Consider the following 16,099-nt stretch of genomic DNA (forward strand, 5'->3'; position numbering starts at 1 on the left):
TCTTTTCCAACCAAGTTACAAAACACAGTACTCAGCTGGGAAACCCAGCCTGGTGCAAGAGGTGCTCCCCAGCAACAGGGGTAATACCTAATACCTATCTAAGAATTTAGTTGCCAACCACTTTTCCTGACCGTCCAGATTAAGAAGTAAACGATACTGGGTGGTGTCCTGGAGACTGTGAGGGCAGTGTCTTTCACCCAGGGTCCAATGACTAAAGTTATGCCTAGCTGGTGGCAGCTATGTGGCTTTTCTCCAAGAAGCTGGCAATCCCTATTCAGCTGCAGGCATGTGCCTGSCTCATAAATCACCCGCAGCGCTGGCAGCCTCCTTGGCAGGCTCAGCAGGGAGACCAAGAGCTGAGCAAACAAGGTGTTTGTGCTGGAATGCTCGCACCATGTGGGAGTGGGGTGGCACTGGGAAGCCTTTGCTGAGCCACTGCGTGATGCTGCCTGCTGGTCCTGGGGCAACAGGCTGCTGAGAACCCCAAACTTCTAAAAAGAATTAGTTCCCTTTACAGGAAAGAAAGAGGCAACCAACATCATCTGTGGTTTTTGGCACAATTGTCATAATCTGAGTTTCACTACAATGTTGATATATGCAGGTTTTTTTTTTCCCAAAGCAAAGTGGCAAAGTCAATAATACAGTCCTCAATACAGAATGTATTTCCATAACAGGCAAATTTGCCATCATCAGAGAGGTTCTGTGTTTTCAGAAGGAAATGAGATAACCTATCTGTCAGCTCCACRGGCACCTCGTGCAGGGGCAGCAGGGTCTGTGCTTGTCTCTGCAGCAGAGTGTCAAAGGTGGTGCCACATGAACCTTTCCAACACAGACCTGACCACTCCCGCTGCCTGTGACTGCATGTGCCACTTGTGCTTATGCCCTTGGATTAACAGGCACATCCTGCCTGCCCACAGCAGGGGATTGCAGGTGGCCAYCAAGCTTCCAGTTGCCCATGACTACACCAGCACACTGCCCTGTAGGTCGTGATTTTTGGGTAATGACTGTGTCACACCTCTCCCTCCCCCCCAGTGACTGGTGGYTGCATGAAACTTGGTCCAAACTGGTTCCTGGGTGGGAGAACAGAACAGGGGTGAAGCCGAGTTTTTAAAAGAGAAATTATGTGTACACATCCTCATGTTGTTCAGCAGTGCTCTGCCTCTGGCCACGGTTAGGCAGTTGTGTGACATGGGCTCTCAGAATCAAAACAGAGGCTCTAGTAAAACAAAGGCAGTGATGAATGCTAGAGATTCGCCATAAAGATTATCCTAAAGATAATTCTGCCCACAAGTGGCAGACGTAACACATACAAGAGTATAAGAAATGCAGGGGTTTTACAGGACTGTACTTTGCAGCCAGCTGATTTTTCTGCTTTATTTAGAAAATGGGGGGATGCATCCTCAGCTCCCAAATGCAAAAACTCAGCAAGCCCAAAACTCAATAACCTTTCCTTTACATCTCCAAGCTTGCCAGGTAAACACTGCATTTTTTATCTCAAGGTCTTTCCTCCTCATAGAGGAACTACAGAAAGTCCATTATAGAAAGTCTTTATCCTGAATCTGCTGAACAGCTGGCCTATTGTAAAGTGCTCATTTCTTGCTTAGTATCATCGTTAACCCCAGCAAGCAGCTGAGCCCCACAGAGCTGCTCGCTCTCTTTCCCCACAATAGGATAGGGGAGAGAACTGGAAGGGTAAAAGTGAGAAAACTTATGGGTTGAGATAMAGACAGTTTAATGGGTAAGGCAAAGGCCRTGCACACAAGCAAAGCAAAACAAGGAATTAATTCACCACTTCCCATGGGCAGGAAGGCGTTCAGTCATCCTCAGGAAAGCAGGGCTCTGTCATGCATAACGGTGACTTGGGAAGACAAATGTCATCACTGTGAACATCCTCCCATTCCTTCTCCCCTTCAATCGTATGGCATGGGGCACCCCTSTGGTCAGCTGTCCTGGCTGACCTGTCCCTCCCAACTCCGTGTGAACCCCAAGCCCCCTCACTGGTGGGGCAGTCTGAGGAGTAGAAAAGGCCTTGACTCTGTGTAAGCCCTGCTCAGCAGCAACTCAAACACACCTGTGTTACCAACACTGCTCTCAGCACAAATTCAGAGCACGGCCCACATTAGCTATTGTGAAGAAAGTTAACTTTACCSCAGCCAAACCCAGTACACGAGGACATGACAAAAATTGCACACRAAGAGTATATATGGGGCGAAGGTGGGTAGTTCAGAACAGACCTGCAGATGCTTTTTGTTACATTTTAACATTAAGAGCATTRACAGATATGATCTTCAGGTATACTCTCAATTTATGCCTCTTTGGACATTATATTCACAGAACTTCCATATGATATTACTCTTTCTGACCACCATATTGCCCGAGTAGCTACAGGATCAGCATCAAATGAAGCCCTGACCTGGGCTGGGGCTGTTTTTTTCTTTCCGTCTTTTTCTCCATGACTCTGCACTTCCTTCCACTTTATCCTGAGTCCTGAGCAAGTGGACATAGGATCTGTTTCTCTGTTGCAAATAGCTTCATCCCAAATCTACCTGAGCTGGCAGCAGTCCCAAATCCACATCATCCCCAAGACCCTCAACTGCCCATAGCTTCATCTGGAGCACAGCAAGGCACACAAACTCTGTCCAACAGCGCTGGAGAGCCGCCATTCAAACAGCACGAACAAACAGGGTTCCCAGAGGCGTCCCAGATATGGAGGGGTGCTGATAGTCCAGACACAGGCTACAGCTGGCATCAACAGCCAGTCTGCAGGCACTTCTAGTGATCCACAGGAGGGAGGACTGTGGATGCAGACTTTAAAAAATAAGCTCTGCTGGTGCCACAGCACAGCTGTAAGGGTAAATMACCCTTCAGGATCTGAGGAACCCACAGGAGAGGGAGAAAGCTGCCTTCCCGCCCACTCGCTCGCCTGCTGAGCAAGTACAAGGGGAGAGCCCAGGTATGGAAAATAAAATACAGTGCAGGACTTGGCACTGAAATACAGGGTGTTCTGGCACCTGGAAAGAGCTTTCAGCCAGTGGATGGGGGATAAAACCTCYATGAGATGGGAAGGTACTGGCAAATCCTAGTGCATGAGTGGGCTGAGAGCTAAATCTCTACAGTATTAGCTCAGTCTTTGGTGATATTCAAGCTGCAGCTTGCCCCAGATGGAGGCCAGTTAACTCAAGAGAAACCATCACTTACTACAGGCAGGAGATTTTTTAATTCATATGTGAATCTAATTGAGAGCAATCTGTTCTTTGAATTCACAACACACCAAAGATCAACTCTAAGGAGCCCTCAGTTCTTTCAAGTTTATCTCTAACTGAAGAATTTGCCTGTTTTCTCTGGCAGTTGTCTTCAGGCCCAGTACAGGTCTGGATTCTGCCGGGTGGGATGAAAATTCACAGAGGGATGAGAATCAGCAGGACCCCACTGACTGTAACCACTGTGGAGGGGTCGGCTACTCCCAAGACAGCCACGTGTCTGAAACAAAAACCACAGCACTCCTCAGTCCAAGACACACAAGAAGGGAGTGAAAGAACAGTAGCTTACTATTGATTATCAGATATCAGAAGAAACCTCATCCCAGTTATGGAAACAGAGTAATATTTGTCCTGAATAGCTCATCCTAGGAGACTGCAGGCTCAAGAGACCAGTACAGTGGAGACACTCTTCAAGGCCCATCATTTAATCCCTCCTGACTATGGAAGTGGATCTCACTACACATACTGCCCAATCTTCAAGATGTTAAATTTGTGACTAATCCTGTGAGTCATTCAGGGCTTTGTTCATCCTATCCCCCAGAATTACTGCACTGTACACCAGACACTCAGTGATAGCTTATTTCTATAAGCTCTTCTCAGGTTTTCTGTCATTGAGGTTAAAATATCCGGGGTTCCCTGAAAGAGGTGCAGGACCTTCTGCCTACAAAGCAGTAACATCCTTAAGCAACTTTGATGTCATGTATGTATAAGTAACACACAATGTACAGAGCATATCAATACAATTATACAGGTACATGCCCTCTATAATTAAAGGAACATGTCCATACGCAAAACATTTTTATGTTGTGCCAAATGATGAATTCTACCCTGAGGTAATGAATCAGGTAAAACATTAACRTAAGTTTGATGGTATATCTCAAATTCTGAACAAAACTATGTTTCTATCAGAAGTTTGGGAAAGTGGCTTGAAGTTTTCACTTAATTAAAACCATCACTCACTACTGGGCTTGGTAAAGCCCCAAGTACTGCCTACAATGACACATCATCCTGTACATGCAACAAATGCCAGGCAGTTCACGTGATGTCATTGGTATTGAGCATCACTACCATCAAACATGGGTTTGCTCCTGTTCCAAACAAGTACCAGCATGGCTAAACCTGGTGACTGTCACTCATGCTGGCAGGCTCAGGACAGCCAGAGGATGGGGACCAAACTCCATCAGAGACTCACTACATTCTCATTGTGTGGAAAGCAAGTACAGTGCTGAGGCAAATAGGGAAGCTGACATTGCTGCTCCCCCTGACACCAACTGTGCTGTGAAGAAGCGGCAGGCTGTTTCTACTGGTTTTTATTCATTTTATTTACCAGGCTGAAATCTTCCACATCCTTCCATCTTTTCTTCCGAAATAAATTTTTAAATTCCATTTCTTCTAAATTTCTTTTTAAATATATATACCTCTTGAGAAAGCAGGTCACCCATGTGTTACCTTTAATTTAATATCTCCCACTAATTTTAATGGCTGCAAGATCAGGACCCCACTAAATAATGTGTTTGAGCTATCAGAATCAGTGAGTAGTTTTCCTCCCTATCTTCCCCCAGCTGTCAGCAAACATCTGTAATGGCAAGTAACAGGTAAACTGATACTTTGCTACTRGGAAGCTGACAAACTTCTAATATATAACTGAAACTGGATAATGGTTATAAAACACTCCTAATTCACTTCTGCTCTCTTACAACTTCTAATTCCTCCCCCTTGGTGTTTTTCCTTCCAGAAATTCAATACAGTGCCAACATGTACATAGTGCAAGTTCCATGTGCTTCCCTCAGGCATTTCCACCAAAACCAAATGTGTCAGCTGGTTTCCTCCAATGTTGGGAGCATCCATTTCCATCGCTACACAGTAAATGAAATCACATGTCTTCCCTTCTCTGATACAATCTGTTTCCTTACTGCAATGTTTTTCAGTGCTGCCATATACCAGGATTGGTAAGAAAGCATCAAATACTTGAGATGACAGAAGTGCAAAGCCAGCTCTGGATTTATCTTTTACTGATGAGGGTCCAGTGTTTGGTCCCAAGTGACAGGGGAYCTCCATGATATGCACTTATTCTAAACCATCATTTTTCAGCAACACTAAAGATAAATATTACCAAGCACATCACTTCAGAGCTAAGTACAGAAAATAATTTACAGGAGTCACTTCTACACTTGCTTCTTGTTTCATTACAATTACTAGCAAACTGACTTTGCACAGGGTGACTTTGCACATCAACAGAATGTGTTTGTTAAGGAAATAAGTGCTGCTGAAGCTTTTTAATGCAAAACAGACAAATCAATAAATTGAATCTCTGTGGGCATTTGGAATCATGATTATGCATTTCCCATGGACAACACTGGCAAGGGATGTCTAAAGAGGAACAAAGACCAGAAGCTCCCCAGGCAAACAGCATAATGGAGAAACGGGCACAGAGCCCCGCAGGGATGCTGGTAAAGGTAGCCCCTGTGGCCCTGCAGCCAGGGATGCGGTCCTGCTGGAAAATGCCAGAAAGAGACAGAGGCAGACAGGAGGGAGGAGAGTCCAGAAGGGCTGGAGGTGAGGATCAAACATGAGCCAGAGACAGGGAGAAGGGAGACAGCTCAGGGGAGYGCTGCCTGCTCAGAAAGCTTGCTCAGTGTCTGAGCAGAGCAAAGTGGCTGTGTAGCCTCAGGATGATGAACTGACACTGCGGCAGGGCTTTGGAAAGAGCGGAAGGATGCAGTACCTGCAAAATAATATGCATGCATAATTTAAGGAAACTCATGAGTTTTGGTACTCTGTTATTCAAACATCTCAACTGTGTCAAGTTTAGACACAGCATCCCATTTATCTTGGCACAACTCAAATCCCTAAATTATCCCTGTCTTTTCAACCTCCTCACAGGAACTTTACTTCCAGCTTTGTTAAAACAYGAAGTAGCCAAGAAACCACTTTACAAACAACAGCCAGATGAGGGGAAGGCTTAACCCCGGGGCAGGGTGTAGGGGCAGCCTGGCAGGCAGGGCTGTGGAGCTGCCTCCAGCCCTGCAGCACCCGCTCCCTCTTCCACTGCTGGACAGCTGGTGCTACACACGCAGCTCTCAGACATGCTGGGGAGTCCTGAGAGCACGCTGAATACACTCTGGTAGCATATCCTACTTGTACCATCAGCTCAATAGTGTGAACTCCCTCCTCCAGCCCAAATGTAACCATTCTGCAATAAATACACTAAGGGGAAGGTGATGACCTCGGTCTCACACATGGACAGCAAAGGGCACAGTGCTGCTCTCCACACGGTGACCCTGCTTTTCATCACTTTCATGTCACACAAGTGGCAAAGGCAGTGAAGTCAGCAGTGTTTCCTGGTGTTTCCCTCTGCTCTCCCTCTCTGCCCTGAATTTCCTCCTGTTCAGTGGAGACTGGCTCATTTCACKTCAAAAAACTGGGGCAGAAGAAGAAAATGATGACAGGACACATGTGTTAACAATGAGAAAACACCAGCAGCTAACATGGCTCAACCAGTCTGCTTGAACCACAGCAAGCCCTGAAAATGAGACAGGGGTTTATTTTTAACATCTGTGTCAGATCCCTTTGCCTTTTAAAGACGTCCTTCTGCTGCTCGGGCCCCTTATCTGCTCAGTGGCACTTCAGTGAGCTGCTCCAGCTCTCCCTGCTGCTGTGCCCAGGAGCCTGAAAGCTGGAGTGTCCCTCCACTGCCTCAGCAAGTGCTGTTCACTCTGCTAGAGTGATCCTCTATGAAATATGCACTCATGGAAACTGAGGAAGAGCTTCACAGTGTCCACAGATGCGTGCATGGCAGCTCATCAAGTTTCAATTCTATTTTGCTGAGCTCCAGATAGCYGAGGGTATTTTACGTATATTAAGCACAAAACTTGATTCAGTTTTAAAACTGTATTTAAAAAATATAAAATACTAATAAAAAGCTTTTCATTGTCTTGATAATATATCCTTAGGGCTGGGAGACCCTATCTAGGAGTCAAAATAAAATTTTAATCCTCCCATTCAAACTGTGATGACAGGATGTAGCACCAGGAAATAAAGAACTTGCTGATCATATTAATCCTTCATCTTCCATTGAGTTTCCTACACCAGTATCCTGTTTCCTTTTTAACAGCCAACAATGCTTCTCTATTCCTTATGTGATCCCCCATAATGCTATCATGTCAGACTTAAAAGCAACACTTCTCAGTCACTAAATGAATTCTCTAATTTTTGTTATGGTTTATAGAAGATCTCTGACATCTATCTGTAAATAGTGACACTGTACACTCTAAAAGCTTTCTGGTTTATCACAAAATTGCTGCTTTGCACAGAGAGCCTACAATCCTTTGAGCTCAGACGGACCCTGTGACCAAGAGACAGTGACCAAGGGTGCAGCTGAGGGCCAGGGACCCCAGAGCCCACCTCTGAGTGCCAGGGACTGTATGCAGTGACATTTTATCATTTTGCTTAAGTATCTTCTTACATAGCAGACAAAAATTTACTCAGTATGACAGTGCTTTATTACTGAAAGGTGTGAACCATTCAATAGCCATATTTTCTGAACCAAGATGCCAGTGCAAGCTAAACTTGTCATTTGGCACAAGAAAAGACAGCTGTAGGGAAGAATTTTCTTTGCTTCAGAAAATTCTACACTAATGGTTGGCAGTGATTATGCTGAAGACTCTGCACAGTACAATTCTTTAACAAGATACAAGTGAATCAGTTGGTTTAGATACACTGACACTTGTACCAGTTTAAAAAACGGAAAATTAAAATAGTCCCAAGTACCTGAAAGTTTTCCTAGGAGTACTTGTGAAAAGGATGCACTACATCTGGTTCTGCCTTCCTGGGTCAAAAYTCAAAAGCCCTGTGAGAGAATTTTTGTCCCAGGCAAGGTTAACAAGACCAGTAACATTTGTGCAGAGCTGTACCGATGTGCCTGGTTAAACAAATAAAATTCARGTCATGTGCAAAGGTCAGGTCAGAGCTAGCTGGCCCACGCCTCTATTGCTGTATAAATAGTCGGGTTATCACCAACACCATCAGTCTTACCTTATTGTAGTACTGCACCTGGACCGAGTGCCACTGCCCATCGCTGACCCCTCCCACAATGAACGGTGCCACTGTAGTGGTTGTCTCCCCTGCAAAAACAGGCAGAAGGCAAAAATGAGTCACCATCATAGCAAGAAACACARAAACTCTCATCAGGCACCTTGCCTCATCAGGGAGGAATTTGGGATTTGTCCCGCAAGACAATAAATATCCCCAGTTTCATGGGGTTGCTCTGGTACACAAAAACCAGCTTTGGGCACATTTGGGTGAATTATGTCATTTTTTTATCCTGCTTCTGCAAAGCTTGGCAGCAGATGCATTGGGCAGATACAGCTATTGCTGAAGTGATCAACTGAGGAAGAAATGTGTCTGAATTTTTCTGAATTTTTGCCAAAAGCACCCTTTCAGGTAGTTTTAGTATGACGAGTATTGTGATGAAATAGTTTTTCAGGGAAGGGAAGCCTACTCCCTGTTAGAGCTGAGAAAATGAAATCCAAAAATACTCTAGTATAAAACACATGGTWACCTCGATACCAGCAAAATTTTACCAGTGATTAATGAAATTACTGGCAGCCTTTCAGTATTTAAATTTGAAAGCAAGACTTTGCCATTGCAACTGGAAAGCTGAAGYTTTTAAGCCAGGACTGAGTCAGCAGAACCAGCTCAGTAACCAGGCATATCTGTTTCGAGGTAGCAGCAAAACAAACATTCATGTTGAAGGTACATAATAGGCCTGCCACAGAGAAGGAATTGCTCACTTTTTATGGGTTTTTTCTTTCCCTTGCTTTGGGTTTTTGTTTTTTGTGGTTTTTTTAACAGTTGGAAAATACTACTAAATAATGATAATTACAGGAAAAGTAACTCCCCCCATAAGCTAGCAAAGCTCATAATATTGTTGATCTTCAAATGTACTTTCAACTCTCTATTTGCAACAAGAACCTAAGTGAAGTATTATTCCTGTGTCCCCTACTCTCCTTTAAYTCCCATCCCACATATATCTTATATAAAGATATTGTTATATTGTTATATAAACAATACACATTTCAGCTTAGCATGTATGATATTCTGCTGTGATGGTTTTTATTATTTAGCAACAAAATCTGTGCTAATAATTGGGCTTTTTATTCAGCTATCAAGTGTCTGCAAAAGGAATATCAATGTTCTGCAATCCTTTTGCTTTGCTTTCTGTGAAAAAGTTGTTGCGACAGGTAAAACAGTGAGATCAGGTGTCTAAAACTTGTACTGTTCGTTAAAAGCCATTTAAAACTATAAAACACAAACCATTCTCCTTCCAAATACCATTTGTAATGTGCAGGACCAGACCTGCTCTCAGGTGCAGCAGTGCAAATCTAAATTTAGTTTCATGTATCTTAAAGGAGTTCCTTCACATTTAAATGCATATAAATGCAAGCAAAATTTATTTTTTTCCCATTCATCCTCAGGGTACCTTCTGAGCAATTTGATTCAAGTTTAGACAGGTGGAGCAGAGCTACAGAAGAAAGCACATCTCTTTGACTGCAGCATGTTATTTCATTACAGTGATCCATTCAGAAACCTGCCTTAAAAGTCTAATTTGGACAACTTTGAGGTAATAAAGGGGAAATGTAACTGGATATCTTCAACCCAAAGGGCCCATATATGCACTTAGGCATTGCTGGTAAATCAKTGGGGTCACACAGGATATACTGCGGGGTCTGAGGGCCTTCACTGGTGATGAGTTTGCTACACCAGTGTGGGCTGTGTTTCTGCCTCTGCAACACCAGTGTGGGTTTACTGCTTGCAATGTCTCACTTTCCACAAAAATAAAACAAGACTTGACTTGAACCCACGTCTGTCCTGAATATGGAAAATGAGAAATAGCAGGATTATTTCCTGAATTATGTGCCCAATGCAGAGGCACAAACATCTCACTTGACCCTTACATAACTCCACTTGACTTACAAGACAACAGCCCTGCCCAGACACTTGGTTTTGTTTCAGTGGAAAAATGCCATAAACCTGCGACAACCAGAGGCTGTCTCTGCACTACTGACATTTTGTGAAGTCACCAAAGCCTTGCCACTGAATGCACAGATCTGCTTCTGAGCATGAATGCTGCCTGAAGTTTGCCTGTCAGCCCTCCCTCTCTTCTACAAGCACCAGAAGACACTGGCTTAGGCCTAGGGCAGAAAGCAAGCAAACACCAAAGCCACCACTTGTTTTTTCCTGGCGAACTGCAGCAATAAGTGGACAGCTAAGTTCTCCTAAATTTGTTGTTGTTTATGGCTTCTTCTAAAAGAAGGTGACTCTACAGTGCAGAAATGCATTCTAGCGACAGCACTGCTCCTCCCCAGCAGTGGAGTTTTCATTTCTGCTAACTTTTCCTTTGGCTTACATGGACTTTTTAGATAACATTTATGCACCTACGTTCCTCTGATGGCGTAGCATAAAAATGCATAAACACACAACATTTATCACAGTGTGATAAAATGAAGTCTCATTTAAACAAACATTGGCTTGGGGGCCAACATTCAGGCTAGTACCAATCTTTTATAGTAGTCATAAACTCTGGCTTTTATAACTGGGATGTTGACAAGCTCCTGCCTACGACCGTGCGTGTAATCACCACAAACCGCTACAATCTGGAGAACACCCGGCATCAGTTGTTTACTGTGCAGTGTCAGCCAGTAAATTAATGAGGCAGCAAACAGCCATATAAAATCACTGAAGTGCATTTCCAGTCGTCTTGAGAGGATCTCCTGACCTCAAGCAGAAACGCTTGACTCAAGTGAGACCTCACCTGCTGAGAAGGTGAGCTGGATCTGCTCCTCAATGATCTCCAAGGCAATGAAGTCGTGCTTCTCGTTGAAACGCCCGTTGTAGAGGAGGAGAGCGTTTCTCTCCCTGGTTGCAAACCTGAAACACAGAGACATGGGGTTAGTTTGAGCTTAACAGCTTATGGATTAAAGACTGATGGCCAAGCCACCCAGAAGAAAGACAGCATTGTGTTTAGCAGAAAAACAAGCCTTTGAATCAATCTTCAGACAGAAAATTGTAAAATTGAGGAGTCAGCCACAGGATAATTCTACTCCTTCATAATCAACAAGGCAAGCAGATGGAAACTACTGAAATCTACTCTGCACAGATCTGCTGACCCTCACGAGGGCTAAAATCAGGCAGACACAAGATGCAACAGCAGTATCTGACACTCGCCAAACAGAAGCACTTACTACACTCTTCAAACAGTCTGAAAGTCCAAAAGCATTCTCACATCAAAGGGGGGATTCTGGCTGTCTGCTTGCTGTCTAAATGCTACAGCATCCTAGGACAGTCATCAGCTGATTTAAAAAGCCTGATGGGGAGGTAAGGGGAAAGAAAGATAAGAGTTACTTTAATGATGCCATGTAGAAAATCAGGGTTAGTCAATCAACAGGTATTCAGTTGGAGGAAAGAAAATCAACACTTAAATGATTCCACTAAATCAGCACCAATGGGTGCATTTTGGTTTCATTTTTCTTGTGCTACTAATATGGGATGTATCACACCTTTTTTTGCTGAAAAAAAGGCAACCCCACATTTAAAAAAAGCCTCGTTTGTCTTTTTTGTCAGTACAGAACATATTTTGCAAATTTCTGCTTGTTGCGAGTATTTTATAATTTCTAATTGAATCCTCTTATCTCTGGAGGGTTGCACACAGCTTTCATCTACTCAGAAATGCAAAAAAAAATATTACACTTTACATAAACATTTTTACAAAGATTAATATTAGATAAAGGGAGAAAAAGAGAGAAACCATGGGAATTTCCTGTGTTTCCCAATGGCAATTTAGTCTGATTTTGTATCTTGAACTTCAGGAAATATGCCTGATTTAAATTAACCCACTTTTCCTACAAATGAATGAAATGCTGAACACAGCTAATGAAAACTGTCTTCTATGGACATAAGAAGTGACTCTTGTGCCTGTCATGTCACGTCTACTAGCAAGACTCTCATGTGATGCAACAAAACCTGCATTCAGAGGATGTGAATGAAGCAGTATTTTAAAATACTAGGGTTGGTATTTGAAATAAAAAGTTTTAAAGACAAAGAATATTTTTTACTAAAAGTTGTTTCTGAGACATATGTATGGTGTRGATCACACTGAGTGGGGACCTTTCAGAATTTGAACTACATGGAATGGGAAATTTTATTAATAGATTTTAAAATATTTTTGAAGGATAATGGATTGTTCTGGTTCAGAAACCAGAATTCACAATTTTGATATTTCCTGTAAAATATAAATTTCAAAGAGTATGTGTTATAGTCCATCAAAATATAAATTAATGTTTTGATTACTTTTTATCAGTTTTGATACATATATTTATTTCTAACTTTGCTTATCATAATACATTATACAAGTAAAAGGCAACAATACCATTGAATATATCAATATTATCAAAATATGGATTTAGTTTTCACTTTCCATCATCAAACATTTATTGAAAGGAATACAGTTTCTATAAAACATTTCCCAAGACTATTTTTTTCATAAATAACTACTTCATCCAAGCATTTTAATCACATCTATCCAGAATGCATATGAGCGAAGGAAATGATACTAGTGAAACTTCTTCAGTGGGCAGGAAGATTTAGTCTAATTAGCAACAAAAGGGAGATTAGTTCTGCTTGAATATATTTCCTCATATTCTTACAATTTCCTACTATAATTTAAAGTGTGAAATCATGATTTATCAAACTATTACATTATTAAGCCATTTTGTATATTTCTTTACTCTGTGCCCATTTCCATTCTTGGCAACTATTGAAAARCAACTTTTGTATCACACTTATTGTTAAAACCTCTACTGCTTTTTAACTTGTCTGGTTACCACCCAACAGCTGGGGGAAAAATACTCGTTTTTAATAGAAAGGATATGTTTAATTTCATGACATAGGAAACAAAAGACTCTCTATTTCTTAGAGAATTTTGCATAAGTAATGGGAAAACCTTTCCACTAACAGTATCTCTTGGAGTGAAGGAGTAGTAAGTGTTGGAATTAAGCAAAGAAGGTATGTAATGTTAGAAGCAGAAAGTCAATGACCTAAATACTTAAAAAAMCCCATCCCATTTTAGTTATGAGACTGGACAATGCAAAAATCTTGCTCTTTGTTAGGAGTGGGTTATGAGTCACTTGAGGCCGAGGGAAGCTGAACACCCTGGGATTTTACAAATGCTCCCAAATCACAAAATACGCAATGGCAAGTCATCACCATTAGCAGTCAAACTGCTAATTCTTGCTCATCCTCACACAATGTTTTCCTCCTCCTCTGAAGGACAATAAAGGCCAAAGAAATAGCTTGTGTAAATAAGAGTGAATTTCAGGTATGAAAAGCTAAATGTGTTGCCATTCCAGATACTACTGGATTAACCTCAAGATGGCCGAGACTTCCCACAGTCACACTAAGTGGACTAAGCAGTGTTTAGCTCATGACTAAATATGACATCGTGGTTCTAAAGACGGTGAAGAAACCCTGGTGTAAGCACTACCTTTGTGCAGTACTTTGCTGTTTCTCAATAACCCCTACACAGAGCATTTGAGTCATTTTAACTTGAAGCACCCTAAATGTCAAAGCTTTCTTCCCAAAAGCCTGAAAAATGACACCTCATGGCTGAGGGGACAAGTCAAGGGTAGTGCAGGCAATTCATGCTGGCAGCCAGCCCAGACTGCTCCTTTGTTTGCTCTCACTGTAGGTCTGACAAAACTGAAAAATCCAACAGGGCCTTTTGCTCCTCAGCTTTTCCGTGTACTCAGACCTGGTGCTCTAAAACAAACTGCACAGGCACAACTCTCCCTTGCCTTGGCTTGTGTGCAAACCATGTCTGTGCTTTCTGATTTAACCAAAATATCAAGATTCTGTAAAATTTCGACTTCAGATGAAAGATAAAATAGAAGAATCATAAAATGATAGAATGGTTTGTGTCRGAAGGGACCACAAAGACCTTCCAGTTCCAACCCCCCTGCCATGGATCTTTCGGATCCAACACATTTTGTGTTGTTTACTCACAGTCAGCTGTGAAGGAAAACCAAAAGCCAATCCTAACTGGCTAACCCATGGTAAAGCTGCAAACCCACCCCTCCCTGGAGAAGAGGCACATGTGTGCCTGGAACTCTGGATCCACACCACACAAGCCCTATGCCTGACCCAAGAAACCTTCTCCAGAAGAGGGATTTTTCCCAGGTGAGGGAGAGCCTGTGCCCATGATTGTGGYTGCCATTATTGCTCCTCCTCGCCTACCTGAGCACCGCCAGGGGAAAAGTGACAGCCCAGAGGAAGACTGCCCAACACACAGGATGATGAGGAAGATGAGATGGGGATAAGAGTACTCGTGCCTGGAATCCAGGATGGGACCAGAAGCAGGACCTGGGTGTGAAGGCCAGACAGAGCAAGGCGAGGAGCTGAATCAATTGGGGTTGTCTCAAGCCCAAGGCTGGGAACCACAGGAAAGAGAGAACCTGAGGAGGATCAGACTGTGCTCAGACATGGCCTGGCATGTGCAGGTCCTCTCACAGGTAGGGAAAGAGGAGACAGGAGCAGTGCTCCCAAAGAAGGAGCACAAATGGATTGGTTCTTAAGATGGGCTGAAGGCCAGGAAGCCAAAGGCCCAGCTAGTAAAAGTGACAAACCCAACATCCATCCTGGCACTCCTGTGGCTGAAGGCTGCTGATGGGTGGCCAGAGAGGTCCTGCTGACCCTGCTCCCACTCCATCACCTTGTGTTTTGATAGGGAAGGTCATGAGTGAGCAGAAACACCCACAGCAGGGCACAAAATCAAACACTTTCAAATAACATACCCGAGCTGTCAGAAATCCCCGCAGTGGCCTCCAGGGGTAGGCCTTTGGTGGCTACAGAACAAAACAAAGAGTCCCAAGCTCCAGCCAGGAGCYATCAGCCACAGAACCCCTCCCCACGGGGACTTACATGAGGGAGACGGTGAAGTGGAAGCGCTGGCGCAGCCCCTTGAAGGTGATGAAGGACTGAGGGGGGAAGCTCCTGGTGGTCATCTCGCAGTAGGGCCGCTCGTACTCGCCGGGGGGGCACTCGCACTTGAAGCCCCCGATGAGCAGGTTGATGCAGGTGCCTCCATTCTTACACACCCCCGGCGCGCAGCGGCCGGAGCGCGCGTTCACCTCGCAGTACTCTCCTGCAGGGAGAAGCAGACATCAGGGAAGGTGACACCTCACCCCAGAGCACACTGCGACACTCAGCTACCCAATGCTTCTGCTATAGGTTCAGCTGCTTCCTAACTTCTACAGCTGCCCCCTAAGCAATTGACGTACAAGCCTGTGATTGCTGGGGGTAAGGATGCTGCATCTTCTYCAAGTCTGAATTTTCAGGGAAGTGTAAGATATGATGTGCTGAGCAATCCTCTTGCAAATATCCAACAACATCGGCCTCTGGTTTTCCTGGGCTATTTCCAAACTGGGTGACAAATACAGAACTGGTGGCAGACAGATCTGTATSGGATGTGGTATAAAACCTGCACATTCCCTGTCTGACAAAGTATTTGCAAATTGTTTTGGTGTTTCACTATTAGCTCGAAATTGTGTAAAACAAATAAATGTTTTCACTTTGTCTGGAATGGAATTTGGCTTTGCTGACTATGGTGGCATGGCTGAGCTCATGACAAAGCTCTCAAAATGTCTATAGCAAGAATAAGCAGGATACAGATGACATACAGATTGCTTCCACCTTTTCCCACACGTGCATCCTGCAGGTGATGACCATTTTCTGAMCCCTTCGGATCTGGGCACAGTAACTCTCCACAGAAGTTACCGATTCTGTGT

General features: G+C 43.6%; 1 protein-coding gene across 6 annotated transcripts in view; it reads right to left on the reverse strand.

Moving 5' to 3' along the window:
- The window catches only part of CELSR1 (cadherin EGF LAG seven-pass G-type receptor 1), a 161,890-nt gene that overhangs the window by 60,363 nt on the left and 85,428 nt on the right, over positions 1-16,099 (reverse strand). For all 6 annotated transcript variants that reach the window (XM_057370075.1, XM_057370070.1, XM_057370072.1 and 3 more), the window contains exons 3-5: positions 15,234-15,456; positions 11,074-11,189; positions 8,295-8,383 (exon numbers count right to left, since the gene is read on the reverse strand). In XM_057370075.1, coding sequence (XP_057226058.1) covers positions 8,295-8,383; positions 11,074-11,189; positions 15,234-15,456 — 428 coding nt within the window. The remainder of the gene's footprint in view (positions 1-8,294; positions 8,384-11,073; positions 11,190-15,233; positions 15,457-16,099) is intronic.

Source organism: Malurus melanocephalus, unplaced genomic scaffold, assembly GCF_030028575.1.
Source record: "Malurus melanocephalus ecotype Western Australia unplaced genomic scaffold, MMel_1.1 scaffold_118, whole genome shotgun sequence".
Taxonomy (NCBI): domain Eukaryota; kingdom Metazoa; phylum Chordata; class Aves; order Passeriformes; family Maluridae; genus Malurus; species Malurus melanocephalus.